General features: G+C 28.4%; 2 protein-coding genes across 6 annotated transcripts in view; both read right to left on the reverse strand.

Moving 5' to 3' along the window:
- The window catches only part of Vmat (Vesicular monoamine transporter), a 100,603-nt gene that overhangs the window by 28,363 nt on the left and 51,446 nt on the right, over positions 1-20,794 (reverse strand). The window lies entirely within an intron of this gene.
- On the reverse strand, positions 4,456-5,106 carry LOC142238595 (uncharacterized). The gene has a single exon (XM_075310287.1). The coding sequence runs from the start codon at positions 5,011-5,013 to the stop codon at positions 4,678-4,680; it is 336 nt and encodes a 111-aa protein (XP_075166402.1). The 5' UTR covers positions 5,014-5,106; the 3' UTR covers positions 4,456-4,677.

Below are 20,794 nucleotides of genomic sequence, written 5' to 3' on the forward strand. Positions count from 1 at the left end.
TAAGATGAAAATTTTTCCCAACCCAACAACACTTCCAGAGGCCTATGGATTATCGAAATTAATGCTACTATTTGGAGGACTCTTTCCCTATAGTTACGATAAGGAGAACAATAAATTGTATCTCGATTGGAAAAGGTTTACCTATTCTCTGGTACACATCAGCCTCTATATCTATGTGAATGTAACTTCGATTATGGAAAGCTGGATAGATTTTTCTCAACCTATGATTGGCCATTCACCCTTGACGGCTTTTGGAAATTTATTATTGCGTTTAATGGGAATTTTCAATACTTTTGTCATATTCACTCCGATTCTCTTGGGCAGCACTAATGAGGTTTCATCCCTAAACATATATTTTAAATTGGTTAAAGAATTTCAACTGATGGGTATTAATGTGCAATGTATCTATCGTCGTATTTACAATACAACTTTTGTAGGTACTGTGGCTTTGGTGTTTTTGCTCATATTTACAGCCTGGCATTCTTGTTATTTCTATGAGAGAATAACTCGAACACCACCAGAAGTGAAATTTTATTTAGTGGCTACCATGTCCACATTTTATCAATTGTTATTTATTTTTTATGCCTGTGTTCAAATGTATGGCGTCTATGCCATTTCAAGGGAATTGAATAATAGTTTAGCTGAGTTGAGAGATAAATATAAAGAAATATATGAAAATAAAAGAAAATTCAATATGAAAAGACAAAGTGTTGATGTATATTAAGGAAATAAAGAGAATGTTCAAAAAACACTAATTAATAATGGCCCATTAATACCAATATTTAAATGCTTGTACTTGGTGCCGTATGACTAATAAAAATTAATTAAAATAACTTATACGCTCTAATGTTTTCCATTTAAATGTCATTGAAAAATAACTATTTATTATTTATAAAACCATAATAAAAAGAAAATATGTGTCGGTACATTTTTGGTCAAACTGTTTTAATTTGAAAATTGTAAAAAAATACTATTTTTTTAAATAAATATAAGGAGATAAGAATATTCTAGCCTTACTTAACAAAAATTTAAATAAAAATAAAATTATGTATAAATACCCAAGTTAATTTATTTTCTAGTACAATAATGGTATAAATTTACTTCTTAACCAAAAAAGGTTTAGCGAAGTTTATACGAATACTGAAACTAAGAAACATAACAAATAAAATTAATTTTAATTTTCCTTGCAATTTTCATAAAATTTAACTGTTGGGCTAATTTTAATGTACAAATTACACAACTAATTTTTTTAGAAAAACCAAATTAAAGCTGATGAAATTGCAATCAACATTTCTATAAAAAATTCCTTTTTAAAATTGAATTTTTGGCCCATGTTTATTTATTTGCTACAATAAAAGTGGCATAAAGTTATTTGCAAATCAAAAAATTCTTACGAAAATTAAGAAAAAAAATCAAAAAAGTCTACAAACATTTTCATAAAATTTAATTTGTAAACCAATTTTATTGACACGTTTATACATGTATGTAATAATATGGGATATTGAAAAGGTTGAAAAACAAAAAACAATTAATAACAGTTTTTATTAAAGGGGATAAAAACATCTTAGTATTACTTTAAATAAAGGTAATATATTGTAGAAATACCAAAGTTAATTTATTTGGAAGAATAATCATGTCATTTACTGGTATATCACAAAATTTGTAGAGAAGTTTTACAAGAAAAAAAAAATATTAAAAAAACGCAGAAGCTATTATTTGATTCAACTATCTTCGACCTTTTTAAAAATTACATTTTTCGTCTAATTTTATTGGGCATATTTCTTCGACCTTTTCATAAAATTAAACTTTTCGTCTAATTTTATTGGCATATATTAAGGGAATATTAAAAAGCCAAAAAAATAATTAATAAAAATATTTAAATTCATTAAAATATTTAAATATTTGTACTTGGTGCCGTATGACTGATACTAATTAATTAAAATAACTTATACGCCCTAATGTTTGCGATTTAAATGTCATTGAAAAATACCTATTTATTATTTAAAAAAACTTTAATAAAAGGAACAATTTTGTTGTTCTGAACGGCATGTATTTTGTCAAACGGCTTTCATTTGAAAATGGTAAAAAATATTTTTTATTTATTAATGGGTAGACAAATCTCCTAGCATTACTTAATAAATATTTAAATACAAATAAAATATTGCTTGTACAATAATACATTTACAAAAACAGCCAAAAGAAAAGCTTGTTATATTTAAGAACAACAAATAATTTCGAAATATTCATAAAACAAACAAATACATTAAAGTAAATTTTCTTCGACATTATTATAAAATTTAATTTTGGGACAAATTTTATTGCCATATATGTATATAATGAAAATATTGGAAATGTTCAAAAAAAAAAAAATAATAAAAAACAAATTAATAACATTGAATAATTAAAACCAATATTTAAATGCTTGTACTTGGTGCCGTATGAATAATACTAATTAATTTAAATAACTTATACGCCCTAATGTTTGCGCTGTAAATATTATAGAAAAATACCTATTTATTATTTATAAAACTTTAATAAAAGGAACATATTTGTTGTTATGAATTGTATAAATTTTGTCATACTGGTTTCATTTAAAAATTTTATTTTTTGTTTTGCTATGAATTATTATTTTTTACAATTTTTTTAATGTCTATAAAAGTTGGAGAAATTAAATTTCGACGAATGTTCTACAAATATTAAATAAAGATGCTTAAAAAAATATTTTATTTTATTTTACATTTTTTTCTGAAATATTTAGATTTCGAAAGGACTAAATCACCATAGTCAATTTATTTTTCAAAATCGACTTTCATTAAAACTTTCTTTCTAGCTGCTCTCCAACTTTTTTAGGGATTTCGAAAGGACTAAAACACCATAGTCAATTTATTTTATTTTATTTTAAAATTTCTTCTGAAATATTTAGATTTCGAAAGGACTAAATCAACATAGTCAATTTATTTTTCAAAATCGACTTTCATTAAAAATTTCTTGTTTTGGCCACTTTTAGCTGCTCTCCAACTTTTTTAGGGATTTCGAAAGGACTAAATCAACATAGTCAATTTATTTTTCAAAATCGACTTTCATTAAAACTTTCTTGTTTTAGCCACTTTTAGCTGCTCTCCAATTTTTTTTAGGGATTTCGACGCCAAAGTTAATACGACTTATTATCGGAAAAACTTTTTTTAAGCTGCTTCGACCATAGATCTACCAACAGCAAAATCCATTACTGCCACATAGAGAACATACAAATCAAAAATGCTTAAAAAATATATATTTTTTTATTTTAATAGCGATCCAATTAATTTTTGAATTTTTGGAATTAATTAACCCAATTAAAAAAAAATAATTGATCCAATTGAATAAATACTTGATCCAGTTAAAAAATTAATTAATGCCATACATTTTTGTGACTGAATTTTGTTTTAATTAAAAATTTACCGGAATCAAGTAAAATTTTAATGAAATATATTTTTTTTAATTCAATTAAAATTTTAATTGCAAAAATTTTTGTGACATTTTTTTTTCTGTGTGCCTATAATATTCTGCATTTAATTTCTTCCTCAATTAATCAATAGGCCAATATCGCTCTGCAAATCTAATGATTTTCTACCGACAGTTTGAAAATCATGGTTTGACCAATCCACAGATCAATAGTCAATATTAATAAAGAAAAAATAAAAATTCACACATTTTTTTCTTTAAATAAAAACAAACTATTTGCACCCCAAAAAATGAAGTTGTTAGTATTAAATTTAGCCATAGGTTAGGTTAGGTGGCAGCCCGATGTATCAGGCTCACTTAGACTATTCAGTCCATTGTGATACCACATTGGCGAACTTCTCACAAGGGAACAAGGGACCTCCTTTTTATAGCCAAGTCCGAACGGCGTTGCAGTGAAACCACTTAGAGAAGCTTTGAAACCCTCAGAAATGTCACCAGCATTACTAAGGTGGGATAATCCACGGCTGAAAAACGTTTTGGTGTTCGGTCGAAGCAGGAATCGAACCCACGACCTTGTGTATGCAAGGCGGGCATGCTAACCACGGTGACTCCCCAAATTTAGGCATGGTTGCTTGGTCATCATTTGATTACACCGAAAGGTAGATGGGCTCAAATTGACCAATATTTCAGGTCAAATGTTGCTGGAAGAGCAAGAATTTGTTGTTGGAGTTTTGTTTCATAAATGTTTATATTTTCTGCAAACATATCTACAATTAGTGCGTTAGAGAAAAAAAACTTAATATATTTCTGGTAGATATTTTGTTGGTTTTTTTAGAATATTTGCACTCAAAACGAAAATAATCGGACACATAACACTTCGTGTTATATGTAAGAGTCCAGTAGTTGATATGATGGCGACAAACATTTTGTATGTTGCTGATAGAAACTATTTTGTTATATTTTTATACTGATCATATTAGATACCATTACTTTTATAATTAAAAAAAAAAAATATTTTATGAATATTTTTTTCGAAACTATTTCTTTCAATATATTTTCACTTATTTTTCTACGAATTTAATTGAATATAACTAAAATTTAAATACAAAATGAACTATTATTTAAATTTTCTTACATATCTAATTTGTGATAATTACAAAAGTTTTCTCCTTATATCTCATTAAATGTTCTTGCGATTATTGTTTAATCCAAAGTAGACAATGACTTTGAGGTATTCTATTGTTCTTCCTGCCCCGTTGATGGTTCAACCTCTTCCTGTCTTTCTGTATTCTCGGTCGCTTCGAAAACTTCCTCCTCTTCCACATCCTCTTCGGGGATTTTCTTAATTTTCCTTCCTTCGGTACTATCATTAGATGAACTTCGTCCAAAGGGAAAGAAAGCATTTGCCTGGCGTTGTAGAACCTCTTTATTGATGGTAGTTTCCAAAATCTGTTGATTTATAATTGAGGCATAGCGTTGCTCAAAACTATGTTGATGTTTTAATTGATGCATATGTTGCACTTGGGTTTTAGTCACTGCAACATCAGATTTGAGGGTATCTTTGGTGGTCATAATTTATTTATTTATTATTTTTAATTAATTAAATTTTATAAAATTTTTGTTTTTTGTTTTTCACTTTAACTAATTTTTCCTTGTTTTGTTTTATGCGACTTAGACAACCGTTTTTATTGACAGTTAACTTTGAAATGATATTTCAATTTAACTTTTAATAAATGGTTGTCTTTTTTTATGGTTATACCAACTCAGCCATAATGAAACAGTGCGCACTTTGCCTATGATGTTATATTTAGGGGTATTTCTTGTTGTTGTGCTACGATTAAAGTTTTTGGTGAAAAAGGGATATCCTTAGTCTTGATTTGTTTTCTTTTGTTTATTTTCACATTTGTATTAATTACACTACAAAAAAAATATTTACATATAGTATCCAAGGTTTTAACAAATGTGAAATTTTCATTTACAAATAAAGCTTTATGGAGAATTTTCTACTCATTTTTATACCCTCCACCATAGGATGGGGGGTATATTAACTTTGTCATTCCGTTTGTAACACATCGAAATATTGCTCTAAGACCCCATAAAGTATATATATTCTGGGTCGTGGTGAAATTCTGTGTCGATCTGAGCATGTCCGTCCGTCCGCCCGTCCGTCTGTTGAAATCACGCTAACTTCCGAACGAAACAAGCTATCGACTTGAAACTTGGCACAAGTAGTTGTTATTGATGTAAGTCGGATGGTATTGCAAATGGGCCATATCGGTCCACTTTTACGTATAGCCCCCATATAAACGGACCCCCAAATTTGGCTTGCGAGGCCTCTAAGAGAAGCAAATTTCATCCGATCCGGCTGAAATTTGGTACATGGTGTTAGTATATGGTCTCTAACATCCATGCAAAAATTGGTCAACATCGGTCCATAATTATATATAGCCCACATATAAACCGATCCCCCGATTTGGCTTGCGAGGCCTCTACGAGAAGCAAATTTCATCCGATCCGGCTGAAATTTGGTACATGGTGTTAGTATATGGTCTCTAACAACCATGCAAAAATTCGTCCACATCGGTTCATAATTATATATAGCCCCCATATAAACCGATCCTCCGATTTGCCTTTCGAGCCCTCTAAGAGAAGCAAATTTCATCCGATCCGGCTGAAATTTGATACATGGTGTTAGTATATGGTCTCTAACAACCATGCAAAAATTCGTCCACATCGGTTCATAATTATATATAGCCCCCATATAAACCGATCCCCCGATTTGCCTTTCGAGCCCTCTAAGAGAAGCAAATTTCATCCGATCCGGCTGAAATTTGATACATGGTGTTAGTATATGGTCTCTAACAACCATGCAAAAATTGGTCCACATCGGTCCATAATTATATATAGCCCCCATATAAACCCATCCCCCGATTTGGCTTGCGAGGCCTCTAAGAGAAGCAAATTTCATCCGATCCGGCTGAAATTTGGTACATGGTGTTAGTATACGGTCTCCAACAACCATGTAAAAATTGGTCCACATCGGTCCATAATTATATATAGCCCCCATATAAACCGATCACCAGATTTGACCTCCGGAGCCTCTTGGAAGACCAAAATTCATCTGATTCTGTTGAAATTTGGTACGTGGTGTTAATATATGGCCTTAAACTCCCATGCAAAAATTGGTCGAAATCGGTCCATAATTATATATAGCCCCCATATAGACCGATCCCCAGATTTGACCTCCGGAGCCCCTTGGAAGAGCAAAATTCATCCGATTCGGTTGAAATTTGGTACGTGATGTTAGTATATGGTATCCAACAACCATGCATGAATTGGTTCATATCAGTCCATAATTATATATAGCAAAATTCATCCGATCTGCTTGAAATTTGGTACGTGGTGATCGTATATGATATTTAACAACCATGTCAAAAGTGGTCCATATCAGTCCATAATCATATATAGCCCCATATAAACCGATCCCGAGTTTTGCTTTTGGAGCCTCTTGGAGGAGCAAATTTCATCCGAGTGAGTTGAAATTTGGTACATTGTGCTAGTATATGGTCGTTAACAACCAATGCCTAACTAGGTCCATATCGGTCTATAGTTATATGTATCCCTCAGATAAATTATAAGCGACCCCATATTTCAATTCTGGCTCTCTACGTACCGTGCAAAAAGTACATATCGATTCGTAATTATTTGTAGACTTAACTATACATACATAACTTTTGTGGATGACAGTCTTTCGTAGAAGTTTCTACGCAATCCATGGTGGAGGGTATATAAGATTCGGCCTGGCCGAACTTACGGCCGTAAAAATTTGTTTCAAACTGTTATACTTACTACTATACATAAAAACATCTCTTTGTCTTTTGTGTAACAAGAAAATCAACAAAATTTCTTCTGATAATTGCTCTACTAATGTGTGATATGAGAATTACAAAATACCAATAATAGAAATATATAAATAATAATATATTTTGTATAACAGTTTAGATTTTTGAATTTGTGTGTATATTTAGTTTTGAATGTACACTTGAGATTTTTGAATTTGTGTGTATATTTAGTTTTGAATGTATTTACGAAGTTATCTATTTTCTATATCTATAAAATATCAAAAAAAAAATATTTTTGTTGTATTAGCGTGATATCAATGCAGTTAGATTTAATGTCCAAAGTATAAATATTTTCTAATTTTATAATACAATTTAAAATTTTTTCTACATTAAAGATTCGAAAAGGATTGTTTCTAAAAAAATCGCTTTGTTATTTCTATAACAAGAAAAAAAAAATCTCTTCTCATATTTACTCTACTGATGGTGGTATGGAAATTAAAATATATTATAAATAGAAATATATAAATAATAATATATTTTGTATAACAGTTTAGATTTTTGAATTCAGGTATATATGTAGTTTCAAAGGTATTTACGAAGTTATTTATTTTCTATTGCCAATATTCATAATAATTTACTGGCAGTTTGTCGTATGAATTTGTATGATAGTAGTAGATTTAAACTTTAAGTTATATTTTAGTATGAATATGGGTAGTATGCCTATAAAATATTTAAAAAAATATAAAAATATTTTTTTTCGGTTACTTAGCCTGATATCAATGAAGGTTGGTTTAATTATTTTATAATAAAATTTAAATTTTTTTTTGGACATGATGTGTAATAAAGATACGAAAGTTTTTTTTTATATTTTTCTGAAGAAACAAAATACATGTGAACTGTTATACAACAATGTATAATACTGAAAAATTTCAAATTATATAGAGGGAATTAAGGTTTTCTATTGTTGCATAGATAATTTAAAATAGATTTGCATTTAATACAAATAATACAAATAGTATAAAAAGGTCCTTTGTAATTGAGCAAATCATAGAATCGGGCAGCACTCCGGGATATGTATACAAACTGTTATACCAGGAGACCATTTGTCATTGATCTAAACACAGGATCGAGCAGTACTTATTGATCACAAAGGACTGAATTTGTTAAGTGAAACTAAAAAAACGGGTTTCCGCTATACCTAAACAAACCTGTTATAACTGTTATAATGCAATAAATAATTAATCAAAGGAATGTTCGTTAAATTGTTATACTTCCCATCAAAAAAAAAAAACTTGGAGGTTCTACCTAAGTCATTGCTTTTAAAGTATATCCAAAAATGCTCTTTAAGAGATGAACTTAAGTTTGACACAAGAAGCTCTTATGAGGCGAGAATAAAATCATTTTTTTATTATTTTCTCAAAAAAAAATTAAAATATCTGAATTGTATGTGTATAAAACATAGCAAGGACAAATAATAATGGAAAATCCCAAAAAAAAATAATTGAAAAGTGTACCGATCCATTTCTCGGTAGACGTGGAATTTCTGAGTAAGTAGTTGCTAACATTATAAAAATTTTAAAAATGAATAAAACTTGATTTTTTTTTTATAAAACAGCATCACATCTGAAGAACTAATGCGAAATCATGATAAAAAATATTTTACAAGGCCATATAAAATTCATTCCTTCTAATTGCGATAAATCTTATGAAATTCAAAATTTAAACCTTGTCTTGTATAACACTATTTTCATATTTGCATAAATTTAAAAATTTGTATACATGTATAACAGATACATGTATACAAATTTTTAGATAAGTTTAAGTTACATATGTAAAGGAATTTCTTGTGTGAATATTTTTACGAATACATTTTATAACGCATGTATAACTGTTATACAAATTTTTATACTAGAATAAATAATAATTATTTTTCAATAATAAATCGAATCGATGTCGATTAAACTATTCCAAGAATTTTTGTATTATTTCTGTATAAAACTTCTACTATAACTTATTTTTCTCAATGTATGACATTTCTACGAGTATTACCCAAATGTCACGCAACTTTTATACGCCTACAAGCTATTCTGCAATACTTGTAGTTGTAAATGTAGCATATTGTTTGTTTTTTATTTTCTATTTGGCAGAACTGAAACAATGACTCAGGTTACTATAGATGTTATTGCTATTATTTTGCCATAGTTTGGCATTTACCTTAGTTTAGGAATTGTTTGTCTTCATGAGTAAAATGCCAAGCAAAAACACTTCACCCTGTCACATTAAAGTATTCGGCAAACATGAAAACAAAACAAAATAAAAAGTTCTAAGAAAATCAACAAATGTCAAACGATTTTACCACCAGATTCGTTAACTTTAACATGCCAATATTTTTTTAAGTATTTTGACGGCTTTTTTATTTTCCTTTGCAACAATATTCCTGTATGGGTTGGATTTTGGTTTTTTGGTAAGTGTCCTTTTAATGACAAGGACTGGATTTGTGTTTTGCTTAGCTTTTTCCTTTTAAAGCTCATAATATTATATTTTATTTATTTTACACAAATTTCTTGTAAACAATTCTAATTCTACCTTTAAGAACTTTATTGACTTATGGAAGACCATGACACAATGAATGGAATGTTCAGAATAAAAAATATTTGATGTAATATATACATCTTGGTTTTCTTATATTTTTGCCCTTTCATGCCTGTTTAACTTTTGAGCATAAAATGCATTCACAAATATTGGAAAATAGTAGTATAACAGTTATCTTGGCTTTTATAAAAACTTTTATATTAGCCAATATACCTTTTCCATTAATTTCTGTTAATATTTTAGCATAATATACATACAAAAATATTCGAAAATAGTCGTATAACAGTTTTTATGTGTTATAAAAACTGTTATACAAGTAAATTTAATTTAGTTTTTTTAATTTATTAGAGAAATAGTGTAAATGTAAGTGTTCGAAAGCATTTCCAAATGGTTTTCTAAACTGTTATACAAACATTTAATCTTGTAAACCTATCTATACCTTAATTCCATAGTAAGCTAAGTTGACTTTGACTAGTTTACGCATTGTAAATATATGAAATTATGGAATTTTAACTAAAATTTCAATCAAAGAGTAACGATAAGAGGGAATTGTTGAAAAATAGTTAATTAGCATAAGACAAGATAAATATCTATTACATCTCAAATTTTAAATAAACAATTTTTGAAATTTTTTGTGAAAATTTAGGGAAAAGCTAGTTAATAAAATCGATATGATAAAAAACGAAACAATACCGAAAATCTGAATCTTAATTCAAACGAAAATAGTAGTATAACTGTTTCATTAAGTGTTATAAAAACGATTATACAAGTAAATTTAACTTCATCTTAATTAAATAGGGAAATAATGTGAATGTAAGAGTAGAATTAGTTCAGAAGCCTTTCCATCTATTGAAAAATGCTTTTCTAAACTGTTATACAAACTGTTTATATTGTAAACATATCCATAACTTAATTTCATAGTAAGCTAAGATGACCTTAAATGGTTTATGCATTGTAAATATATAAAATCATGGAACTTTAACCGATCTCTTAATCCAAGAAGGACGATAAGAGAGAGAATTTTTAATAAGCATAAGACAAGACAAATGTCAATTAGATCTCAAATTTCATTTTAAATAATTTTGAAAATTTTACGAGACAAGATAATAAAATCGTTATGGTAAATAAAAAAGTAACCATACCGAAAATCTTTAAAAAAAATCAAAACGAATAAAGCTGAGACATTATTCATTTTATTAGGAGCCATGAATGGGAAATACCCTTGATCCATTCCATTGCCATTGAGCCTTTGAGGTTACTACGAGGATTAAATTTCTATTCTCAAGTTTTTCTCAAATACATTTTATATGGAAGACAAAATGTTCACTCCACTGTGCATTGGCAACGCTAACAAAATGCCTATATTTAATTATCCCAAGGAGTTATAGTCATAATGACAATGACTTAACAAATGCATAGGATAATGTAATGACTTTGTGACATGAACTTTATATAAAATACTCTTCTCCTGTACTCTTCAAGAGAATTTCCATTGTTGGTTTTTACAAAAAAAAAAATGACGCAGTGGTTCGTTTTTTTTTTTATAAGTTCCCTGTAGAAAATATTAAACATAAAGTTAAAAGTTTTCTTTGAGTAATGACCAAAGTTTTCGAAAAATAAACAAATTTCAAAAATAACAATTTTCCTCTATATAATTGACTTTAAAATAAACTTTTATAATGCAAATGAAGAAATTGCAGAATAATGCATTTGGACGTCAATTGCCTGTTTCGGTATCAGGCTAAAATGAAATATAGAAATTGCATTTAGTTAAGCATTTATTTCTTCGTAACATGATTTTCATTATGCATATATTGTGGTGATGTCTGGTATAATATATTTATAGTTTTATAGTGTCAGAATATTGCCGAAATAATATATAATATAAAAATAATAATCGATTTATATATGATGGTTGTTAAACCATAATAAATTGTTGCAAAATAATAATAGAAAAGGTTTTTATTCGATTAAAAATGGTGTATAACAGTTTTTTACATTTTTTTTATTCAATAAAAAAAAGAAAAAATTATAGTTTTTTTATATTTTGAAGAAATTTGTCCTAAATATTTTGTAAATTGCATTTTCTAATATTTGCATTTCATAATCTTTAAAAGAAGGTCAATATTTTTTCTCCAATTGCTTAAAAATTCGAACCATTATAGAAGATTCCAAAGATCACATTTTAAGGAGAATATATATAAAAAAAAACAAGTAAAATATGTTAACTGGCCCAGAATTCGGTCAAATATCTTCCATAAAGGCTTAGGGTTATTAAATCATAATAAATTCTTGCAAAATAATAATAAAAACGAGTTTTATTCGATTAAAAATTGTGTATAACAGTTTTCTACATTTTTTATTCATTAAAAAAGTGGTGTATAACAGTTTTTTTAATATATTTTGAAGAAATTTGTTCTAAATATTTTGTAAATTGCATTTTCTAAAATTTGCATTGCATAATCTTTAATAGAAGGTTAATATTTTTTCTCCTATTGCTTCAAAATTTGAACCTTTATAGAAGATTCCAAAGATCACAAATTAAGGAGGATATAAAAAAAAACAAGTGAAATAACTGGCCCAGAATCCGGTCAAATATCTTCCATAAAGCCTTCGGGTTGTTAAACCATAATAAATTGTTGCAAAATAATAATAAAAAAGAGTTTTATTCGATTAAAAATGGTGTATAACAGTTTTCTACATTTTTTATTCAATAAAAAAATATATATAAAATAATTAATTTTTTTTTATTTTGAAGAAATTTGTCCTAAATATTATGTAAATTTCGTTTTCTAAAATTTACCTTGCATAATCTTTAATAGAAGGTCAATATTTTTTCACCTATTGCTTCAAAATTTGAACCTTTATAGAAGATTCCAAAGATCACATTTTATGGAGGATATAAAAAACAAGTGAAATAACTGGCCCTGAATTCGGTCAAATACCTTTGATAAAGCCTGTTAACCAAAATAAATTGTTGCAAAATAATAATAAAAAAGGCTTTTATTTTATTAAAAAATAGAGTATAACAGTTTTCTATATACTTTAATATTTCCTTAATATTTTGTAAATTGCTTGTTCTAAGATTTACATGACATATTTTGTATAAGGTCAATATTTTATTCTCTTAGACTACTATCATCATAAATATTGCTCCCATCCTAATGCAATCACCTTGGAGGGCCTTTTCCACGTGTGCTCTAATTGCTAGAGCTAAACCCATTCAAATCATTCGTATAAAAATAGGTCCCTTACATATGAATTAAATAAATGTTCAAACAATTACTTTGCGACACATATTAGAATGAGAATAAAGAGAAATTCTACGAATTAAACAGGCAATAGAAGTTCTTTGCCAAGGTAAAAGGTTAATGAATTTATGTATTCTTGGTAAAATTCACCTTTAGATTTCCTTGGGAAAATAATAAGACTACAAAGAAATACACAAAAGAGAACTCGAAAAAAATCATACTCCTTTTTAACATTATGATAAATGAGTTTGTGATATAAAAATAATTTTTCATATTGTTTACGGAAATATTCGCTTAGTCAGCTCTATAGAAATTTCTTGATGTCATTTGCTAGAAATTCGATTCGAATTCCAATAGCAATGAGGGTAATGAATGTAACACCTTTGGTATGATGATTCTAATAGGTAGTAATATACATATATCCCAAAAATTGATTTGAATACATTAATTAGAAGCAATAATATTGATAGACGGATGAAAGCAAAAATATTTTGTTTGTATAGCTGCAAAAAAAACATTCAAACCCTTTTTCCCATTAGTATCAATACGGAATAAAAATAGCAACAAATAGATATGACGGACGAAAGCCCATTTAACCTCCACCACAGGTTTAAATGACTATGATTAGATTTTTGTTTATATAGAAAATTAAATAAAAAAAACAATTAAAATCTAATATACATATGTCTAATTGCGGAAACAAAAGGTTCAAAAAGAAAAATGGAAAATCGATCTGTATTTTACTACTTAAACAATACAAGGTGGCTAATATGTAAAGCAATAAACTAAAGCTCTATAAATTTAAATTTTTTTAATATTTTTGTTCATGGCCCACAAACCCATCATACCCCGGCAAAAAAATGTAATGTTTATTTCTAAAGAAAATTTTGTCAAAATTTTATTTTTATAGAAAATTTTGTCAAAATGTTATTACTATAGAAAATTTTGTCAAAATTTTATTTCTATAGAAAATTTTGTCAAAATTTTATTTCTATAGCAAATTTTGTCAAAATTTTATTTCAATAGAAAATTTTGTCACAATTTTATTTCTATAGAAAATTTTCTCAAAATTTTATTTCTATAGAAAATTTTGTCAAAATTTTATTTCTATAGAAAATTTTGTCAAAATCTTATTTCTATATATAATTTTGTCAAAATTGTTTCTATAGAAAATTTTGTCCAAATTTTATTTTTATAGAAAATTTTGCCAAATTTTATTTCTATAGAAAATTTTGTCAAAATTTTATTTCTATAGAAAATTTTTAAAAATTTTATTTCTATAGAAAATTTTGTCAAAATTTTATTTCTATAGAAAATTTTTAAAAATTTTATTTCTATAGAAAATTTTGTCAAAATTTTATTTCTAAAGAAATTTTTTTTCAAAATTTTATTTCTATAGAAAATTTTGTCAAAATTTTATTTTTATAGAAAATTTTGTCAACATTTTATTTCTATAGATAATTTTGTCAAAAATTGTTTCTATACATAATTTTGTCAAAAATTGTTTCTATAGAAAATTTTGTCAAAATTTTATTTTTATAGAAAATTTTGTCCAAATTTTATTTCTATAGAAAATTTTGTCAAAACTTTATTTCTATAGAAAATGTTGTCAAAATTTTATTTCTATATAAAATTTTTAAAAATTTTATTTCTATAGAAAATTGTGTCAAAATTTTATTTCTGTAGAAATTTTTGTCAAAATTTTATTTCTATAGAAATTGTTTTCAAAATTTTATTTCTATAGAAAGTTTTGTCAAAATTTTATTTCTATAGAAAATTTTGTCAAAATTTTACTTCTATAGAAAATTTTGTCAAAATTTTATTTCTATAGAAAATTTTGTCAAAATCTTATTTCTATAAAAAATTTTGTCCAAATTTTATTTCTATAGAAAATTTTGTCAAAATTTTATTTCTGTAGAAAATATTGTCAAAATTTTATTTCAGTAGAGAATTTTGTCAAAATTTTACTTCTATAGAAAATTTTGTCAAAATTTTATTTCTACAGAAAATTTTGTCAAAATCTTATTTCTATAAAAAATTTTGTCCAAATTTTATTTCTATAGAAAATTTTGTCAAAATTTTATTTCTATAGAAAATATTGTCAAAATTTTATGTCAGTAGAGAATTTTGTCAAAATTTTATTTTAATAGAAAATTTTGTCACAATTTTATTTTTATAGAATATTTTATCAAAATTTTATTTCTATAGAAAATTTTGTTAAAATTTCATTTCCATTGGAAATTTTGTCAAAATTTTATTTCCATTAAAAATTTTATTTCTATAGAAAATTTTGTCAAAATTTTATTTCTATAGAAAATTTTGTTAAAATTTTATTTCTATAGAAAATTTTGTCAATATTTTATTTCTATAGAAAATTTGTCAACATTTTATTTCTATAGAAAATTTGTTAAAATTTTATTTCCATAGAAAATGTTGTACAAATTTGATTTCCATAAAAAATTTTGTCAACATTTTATTTCTATAGAAAATTTTGTTACAATTTTATTTCTATAGAATATTTTGTCACAATTTTATTTCTATAGAATATTTTGTCACAATTTTATTTCTATGGAAATTTTTTTCAAAATTTTATTGCTATTGAAAATTTTGTCAACATTTTATTTTTGTAGAAAATTTTGTCAAAATGTTATTTCTATAGAAAATTTTGTCAAAATTTATTTCTATAGAAAATTTTGTCAAAATTTTATTTCTATAGAACATTTTGTCAAAATTTTATTTCTATAGAAAATTTTGTCAAAATTTTATTTCCATAGAAAATTTTGTCAAAATTTTATTCCTATAGAAAATTTTGTCAAAATTTTATTTCTATAGAAAATTTTGCCAAAATCTTATTTTTTTTATAGAAAATTTTGTCCAAATTTTATTTCTATAGAAAATTTTGTCAAAATTTTGTTTCTATAGGAAATTTTGTCAAAATTTTATTTCTATAGAAAATGTTGTCAAAATTTTATTTCTATAGAAAATTTTGTCAACATTTTATTTCTATAGAAAATTGGTCAACATTTTATTTCTATAGAAAATTTGTTAAAATTTTATTTCCATAGAAAATGTTGTACAAATTTGATTTCCATAAAAAATTTTGTCAACATTTTATTTCTATAGAAAATTTTGTTACAATTTTATTTCTATAGAATATTTTGTCACAATTTTATTTCTATAGAATATTTTGTCACAATTTTATTTCTATAGAATTTTTTTTTAAATTTTATTGCTATTGAAAATTTTGTCAAAATTTTATTTTTTTAGAAAATTTTGTCAAAATGTTATTTCTATAGAAAATTTTGTCAAAATTTATTTCTATAGAAAATTTTGTCAAAATTTTATTGCTATAGAACATTTTGTCAAAATGTTATTTCTATAGAATATTTTGTCAAAATTTTATTTCCATAGAAAATTTTGCCAAAATTTTATTTCTATAGAAAATTTTGTCAAAATTTTATTTCTATAGAAAATGTTGTCAATATTTTATTTCTATAGAAAATTTTGTCAAAATTTTATTTCTATAGAAAATTTTGACGAAATTTTATTTTCATAGAAAATTGGGTCAAAATTTTATTTCTATAGAAAATTTGGTCAAAATTTTATTTCTATAGAAAATTTTGTCAAAATTTTATTTCTATAGAAAATTTTGTCAAAATTTTATTTCTATAGAAAATTTTGTCAAAATTTTATTTCTATAGAAAATTTTGTCAAAATTTTATTTCTATAGAAAATTTTGTCAAAATTTTATTTCTATAGAAAATTTTGTCAAAATTTTATTTCCATTCGAAAGTTTGTCAAAACTTTATTTCTATAGGAAATTTTGTAAAAACTTTTTTACCCAAAAAATTTGTTTTTTCTTTTTCTTTTCAGATATGAAAATTTCGGAATTCAATACCTAACACATGTAAAAATAAAACATGGAAGTTTTTGTAAGAAATCACTCTTCGATTAAATTTATTGCTTTATTATACAAAATAACAGGTAAATGTTTCAAAGATAAATCCCAAAATTATTCATGCAAAAAAAATCATTGCCTGTTAAGAATCAAATGAAATTAATTTTCTCCCCATAAAAAATCACTCTTCGAATCCTGTGAGGGGAACTAAAACCAAAAGAAAATCACACATATCATTGTCTCATCATTTCCATAAAAGGGAGATGAATAAATTTGCAACATATTGTGGCAAGAATGAAAGTCTTTACCTTTCACATAAAACATATTTACGTTTATTGAGGGGTGGAAAAGGGGGAGAATAAAATACCATCTGCTTAAGATAAGGGTAGCATATATTTTCCTTTAAGACCAGGTACGAAAAGATGTGATGTTACATCTTTGTAGCAAAGGGATGAAAAAACACCAAGGGCGATCAAAAGTAAATGTTTAACAAGACATTTCACACTTGAACCCAACAATAAAAGTTAGTTATTCCCATGCTTTCTTGTATAGCCAATGCTCTTGTCATGCAATTTCTTCCCTCTCCTTTCTCCAAGAATGAATGACAAAGTATATCTCTAAATGCGTAACATAAGATTTATCTTTAATGTGGCCACTTAAGGTAAAAGTTTATTATAATGTACTTGGATGATAGTGATGGATTTCCTTAACTAACTAAATGGAATTGCTTTATGGTAGAATAGAAAAAATAAAATCACCTTTTGGATTTTATTTCATTTTAGTTTTCCTTAAGGATTCCTTAACTCCATACTTTTTTGTTGGGTCTCTGCAAATAATTTTCTTCTTAGAACTTCTTCTAGTAACTTCCGGTTCCTGTATTTTGGTTTGTTTCTTTATCTCTTGATTCGTTGCATTCAAGTTTCAACAAGTTGTTGGAAAAGAAGCCAGTTTCCTCCTTTTCCAAAAAGGGCTCCTTGTAAGGACATCTTTGATAGCTTTTGTTGATGGTGTTTTTTTTGTTCTCGAAAATTCCCTATGCACTTGTAGTCTTTGTGTCGTCTGCAAAAGTATTTGATTTTATTCTTATTATTTAGACTTTAGATTTGTCAAAGGAATCGCAGGGCATTTGTTGATTGTGTGAAGGACAAAAGGGAAAATGCTTTACATGGAGAACAAAACTATTAACAGGCACACCAAAAAAGAATGCTTTAGATGCATAAGAAAGAAAATCTTGAAAATGGTCTAAAACTGTTGTCTTGGTTAGTGTAACCATCTTCCAAGAATTTTCTGGGAATTTCGGTTTCGAAATTTACAATGAATGACGCCTTTTTTATTCCAGACTTACTTTGTAAGATACGAGCAGATTCTTTTAATGTCGTATTTCATTTACTGGCAGTAAACATACAGTGAAACCTCTGAAAGGTGGATACCCACGGTCGCCTAAATTTTGTCCACATTTGAGAGGTTAATTTTAAGGTTTTAATATAGCAAACGTCCCCAGACTACTTTCCATGTTTAGAAGGTGTCCGGTTTTCAGAGAGTCCAAGTTTGAGAAACTTCACTGTAAATGGGCTGATGAGTGAACTGCAAACAGCGACAGTAAAACTCTATCTCTGTTGTTCGAAAAAGAGACCGAGCAAAGTGTGGACCTCAAAGTAAAGCCATATCTGCCAACCACAGGTATTATATTTTGTGGGCGAGATTAAGACCTTAGTCGTTATAGATGTCTATGAGCGAAAATGAATGTGGGCGAAATGTAGTTAGCCTGCGGAAACGGTGGCTAAGCTAGGAAGGTTTTCATATGTATTTGGTGGGATTGGAAGGGAATTATCTACAATGAGGAGCCACCGATGGTTAGCATGCCATTCATTCAAGGGGTCATGGGTTCAATCCCAGTTTCGACCAAACCCCAAAAATTCAGGCTTGGAAATAAAAGATCATGGGGTCAATCCAAGTTCCAACCGATTTTTCAAAGATTTTCATTGGTGGATTATCTCCTCTCAGTAATGCTGATGAAATTCGGACTCGGCTTCAAAACGGAGGTCCCTTGTCGACACCAAAAAGATTTTCAGCGGTGGATTATCCCCTCTCAGTAATGCTGATGACATTTCTGTGTGTTTCAAAGCTTCTCTAAGTGGTTTCACTGCAATGTGCAGTGCCGTTCGGACTAAACTTGGAGTAGGGCAGCACTCAGTGATAAGAGAGAAGTTCACCACTGTGGACTGAATAGTCAATAGGGGGCTGCCACTATACCCAACCCAAACAAATCGATGTGTTTGGTGGGATTGGAAGGGAATTATCTACAATGAGCAGCTCCCATACGGGAAAACTCCTAACTCGGAACTGTTGGCAAATGTTGACTGGCAATGAAAAGTGCAACCGCAAGCGAATATGAAAAGTGATGGGCTGGCGGACACGGGACCGACAAGATTTTGGTGGGGTTGGAAGGGAAAATGTATTACTTATGATATGATCGAATCGTGGTGGGACCGGCGGAAACGGCGACTAATCTAGGTTTGAGGACCGACAAGATTTTGGTGTGTGTTTGGTGGGGTTGAAAGGGAATTATCTCATATGGCAAAACTTTAAACTCGGAACTGTACTGCCAAGCGTCCAGCTTTAGACGGATCACTTACGGCAACTGCAAGCGAATATGATCGAAACGTGGTGGACCGGCGGAAACGGCGAGTAATGTTGGTTTGAGACCGACGAGATTTTGGTGTGTGTCTGGTGGGATTGGAAGGGAATTTTCTGATATGAGCTTCTCTCATACGGCAAAATTTTAAACTCGGGACTATACTGTCAACAATTGGACCGTCTGAAGGAACCAATTGCCTAGAAGCGGTCAGTTTTGGATAGATCACTTACGTCAACCGCAAGCCAAAATGATAACACAGTGATTGAAATGTGGTGGACAGGCCGAAACGACGACTAACCTAGGATTGAAGACCAACCAGATTTTGGTGTGTGTTTGGTGGGATTGAAAAGGAATTATCTGATTTGAGCTGCTTCCATATGGCAAAACTACAAACTTGGAACTGTACTGTTAACTATTGGACCATCTGACGGAAGCAATCGCCTAGAAGCGGTAAGTTTTGGCCACAATTTGGGATGGAATATGGTCCATGAGAACAAAGTCAGGCCACAACCATCGATAGTGACTTGCCAAGACCTCCGGGAAATTGTTTGCGAGGATCTTATAGTCCGGACCAAGCACCAAGTGATTGTCATGTTTTTCAGCACATTTTGTTGGTGGAAAATTCGCTTCAAAGGGGCGAAGGACCATCTGACGGAAGCAATCGCCTAGAAGCGGTCAGTTTTGGCCACAATTTAGGGAGGAATGTGGCCCATGAGAACAACGTCAGGCCACAGTCATCGACCTCCGGGTGCTTGTTTGCGAGGATCTTAAACATTCGCCTTATAGTCCGGACCTGGAACCAAGTGATTGCCATGTGTTCCTGTCCATGACGAACAATTTTGCTTCAAAGGGGGCGAAGGACCATCTGACGGAGGCAATCGCCTAGAAGCGGTCAGATTTGGCCATAATTTGGGGAGGAATGTGGTCCATGAGAACAACGTCAGGCCACACACATCGACCTCCGAGTGCTTGTTTGCGAGGATCTTAAGCATTCGCCTTATAGTCTGGACCTGGAACCAAGTGATTTTGTTGGTGGAAAATTCACTTCAAAAGAGGCTTCTGAAAATCGGAAATTTCTACATATTATGGGGATCTAGAATCTCCCAGAATGTCTCCAGCTATCTTTATATCG

Source organism: Haematobia irritans, chromosome 5 (assembly GCF_050003625.1).
Source record: "Haematobia irritans isolate KBUSLIRL chromosome 5, ASM5000362v1, whole genome shotgun sequence".
In the NCBI taxonomy this organism is placed as follows: domain Eukaryota; kingdom Metazoa; phylum Arthropoda; class Insecta; order Diptera; family Muscidae; genus Haematobia; species Haematobia irritans.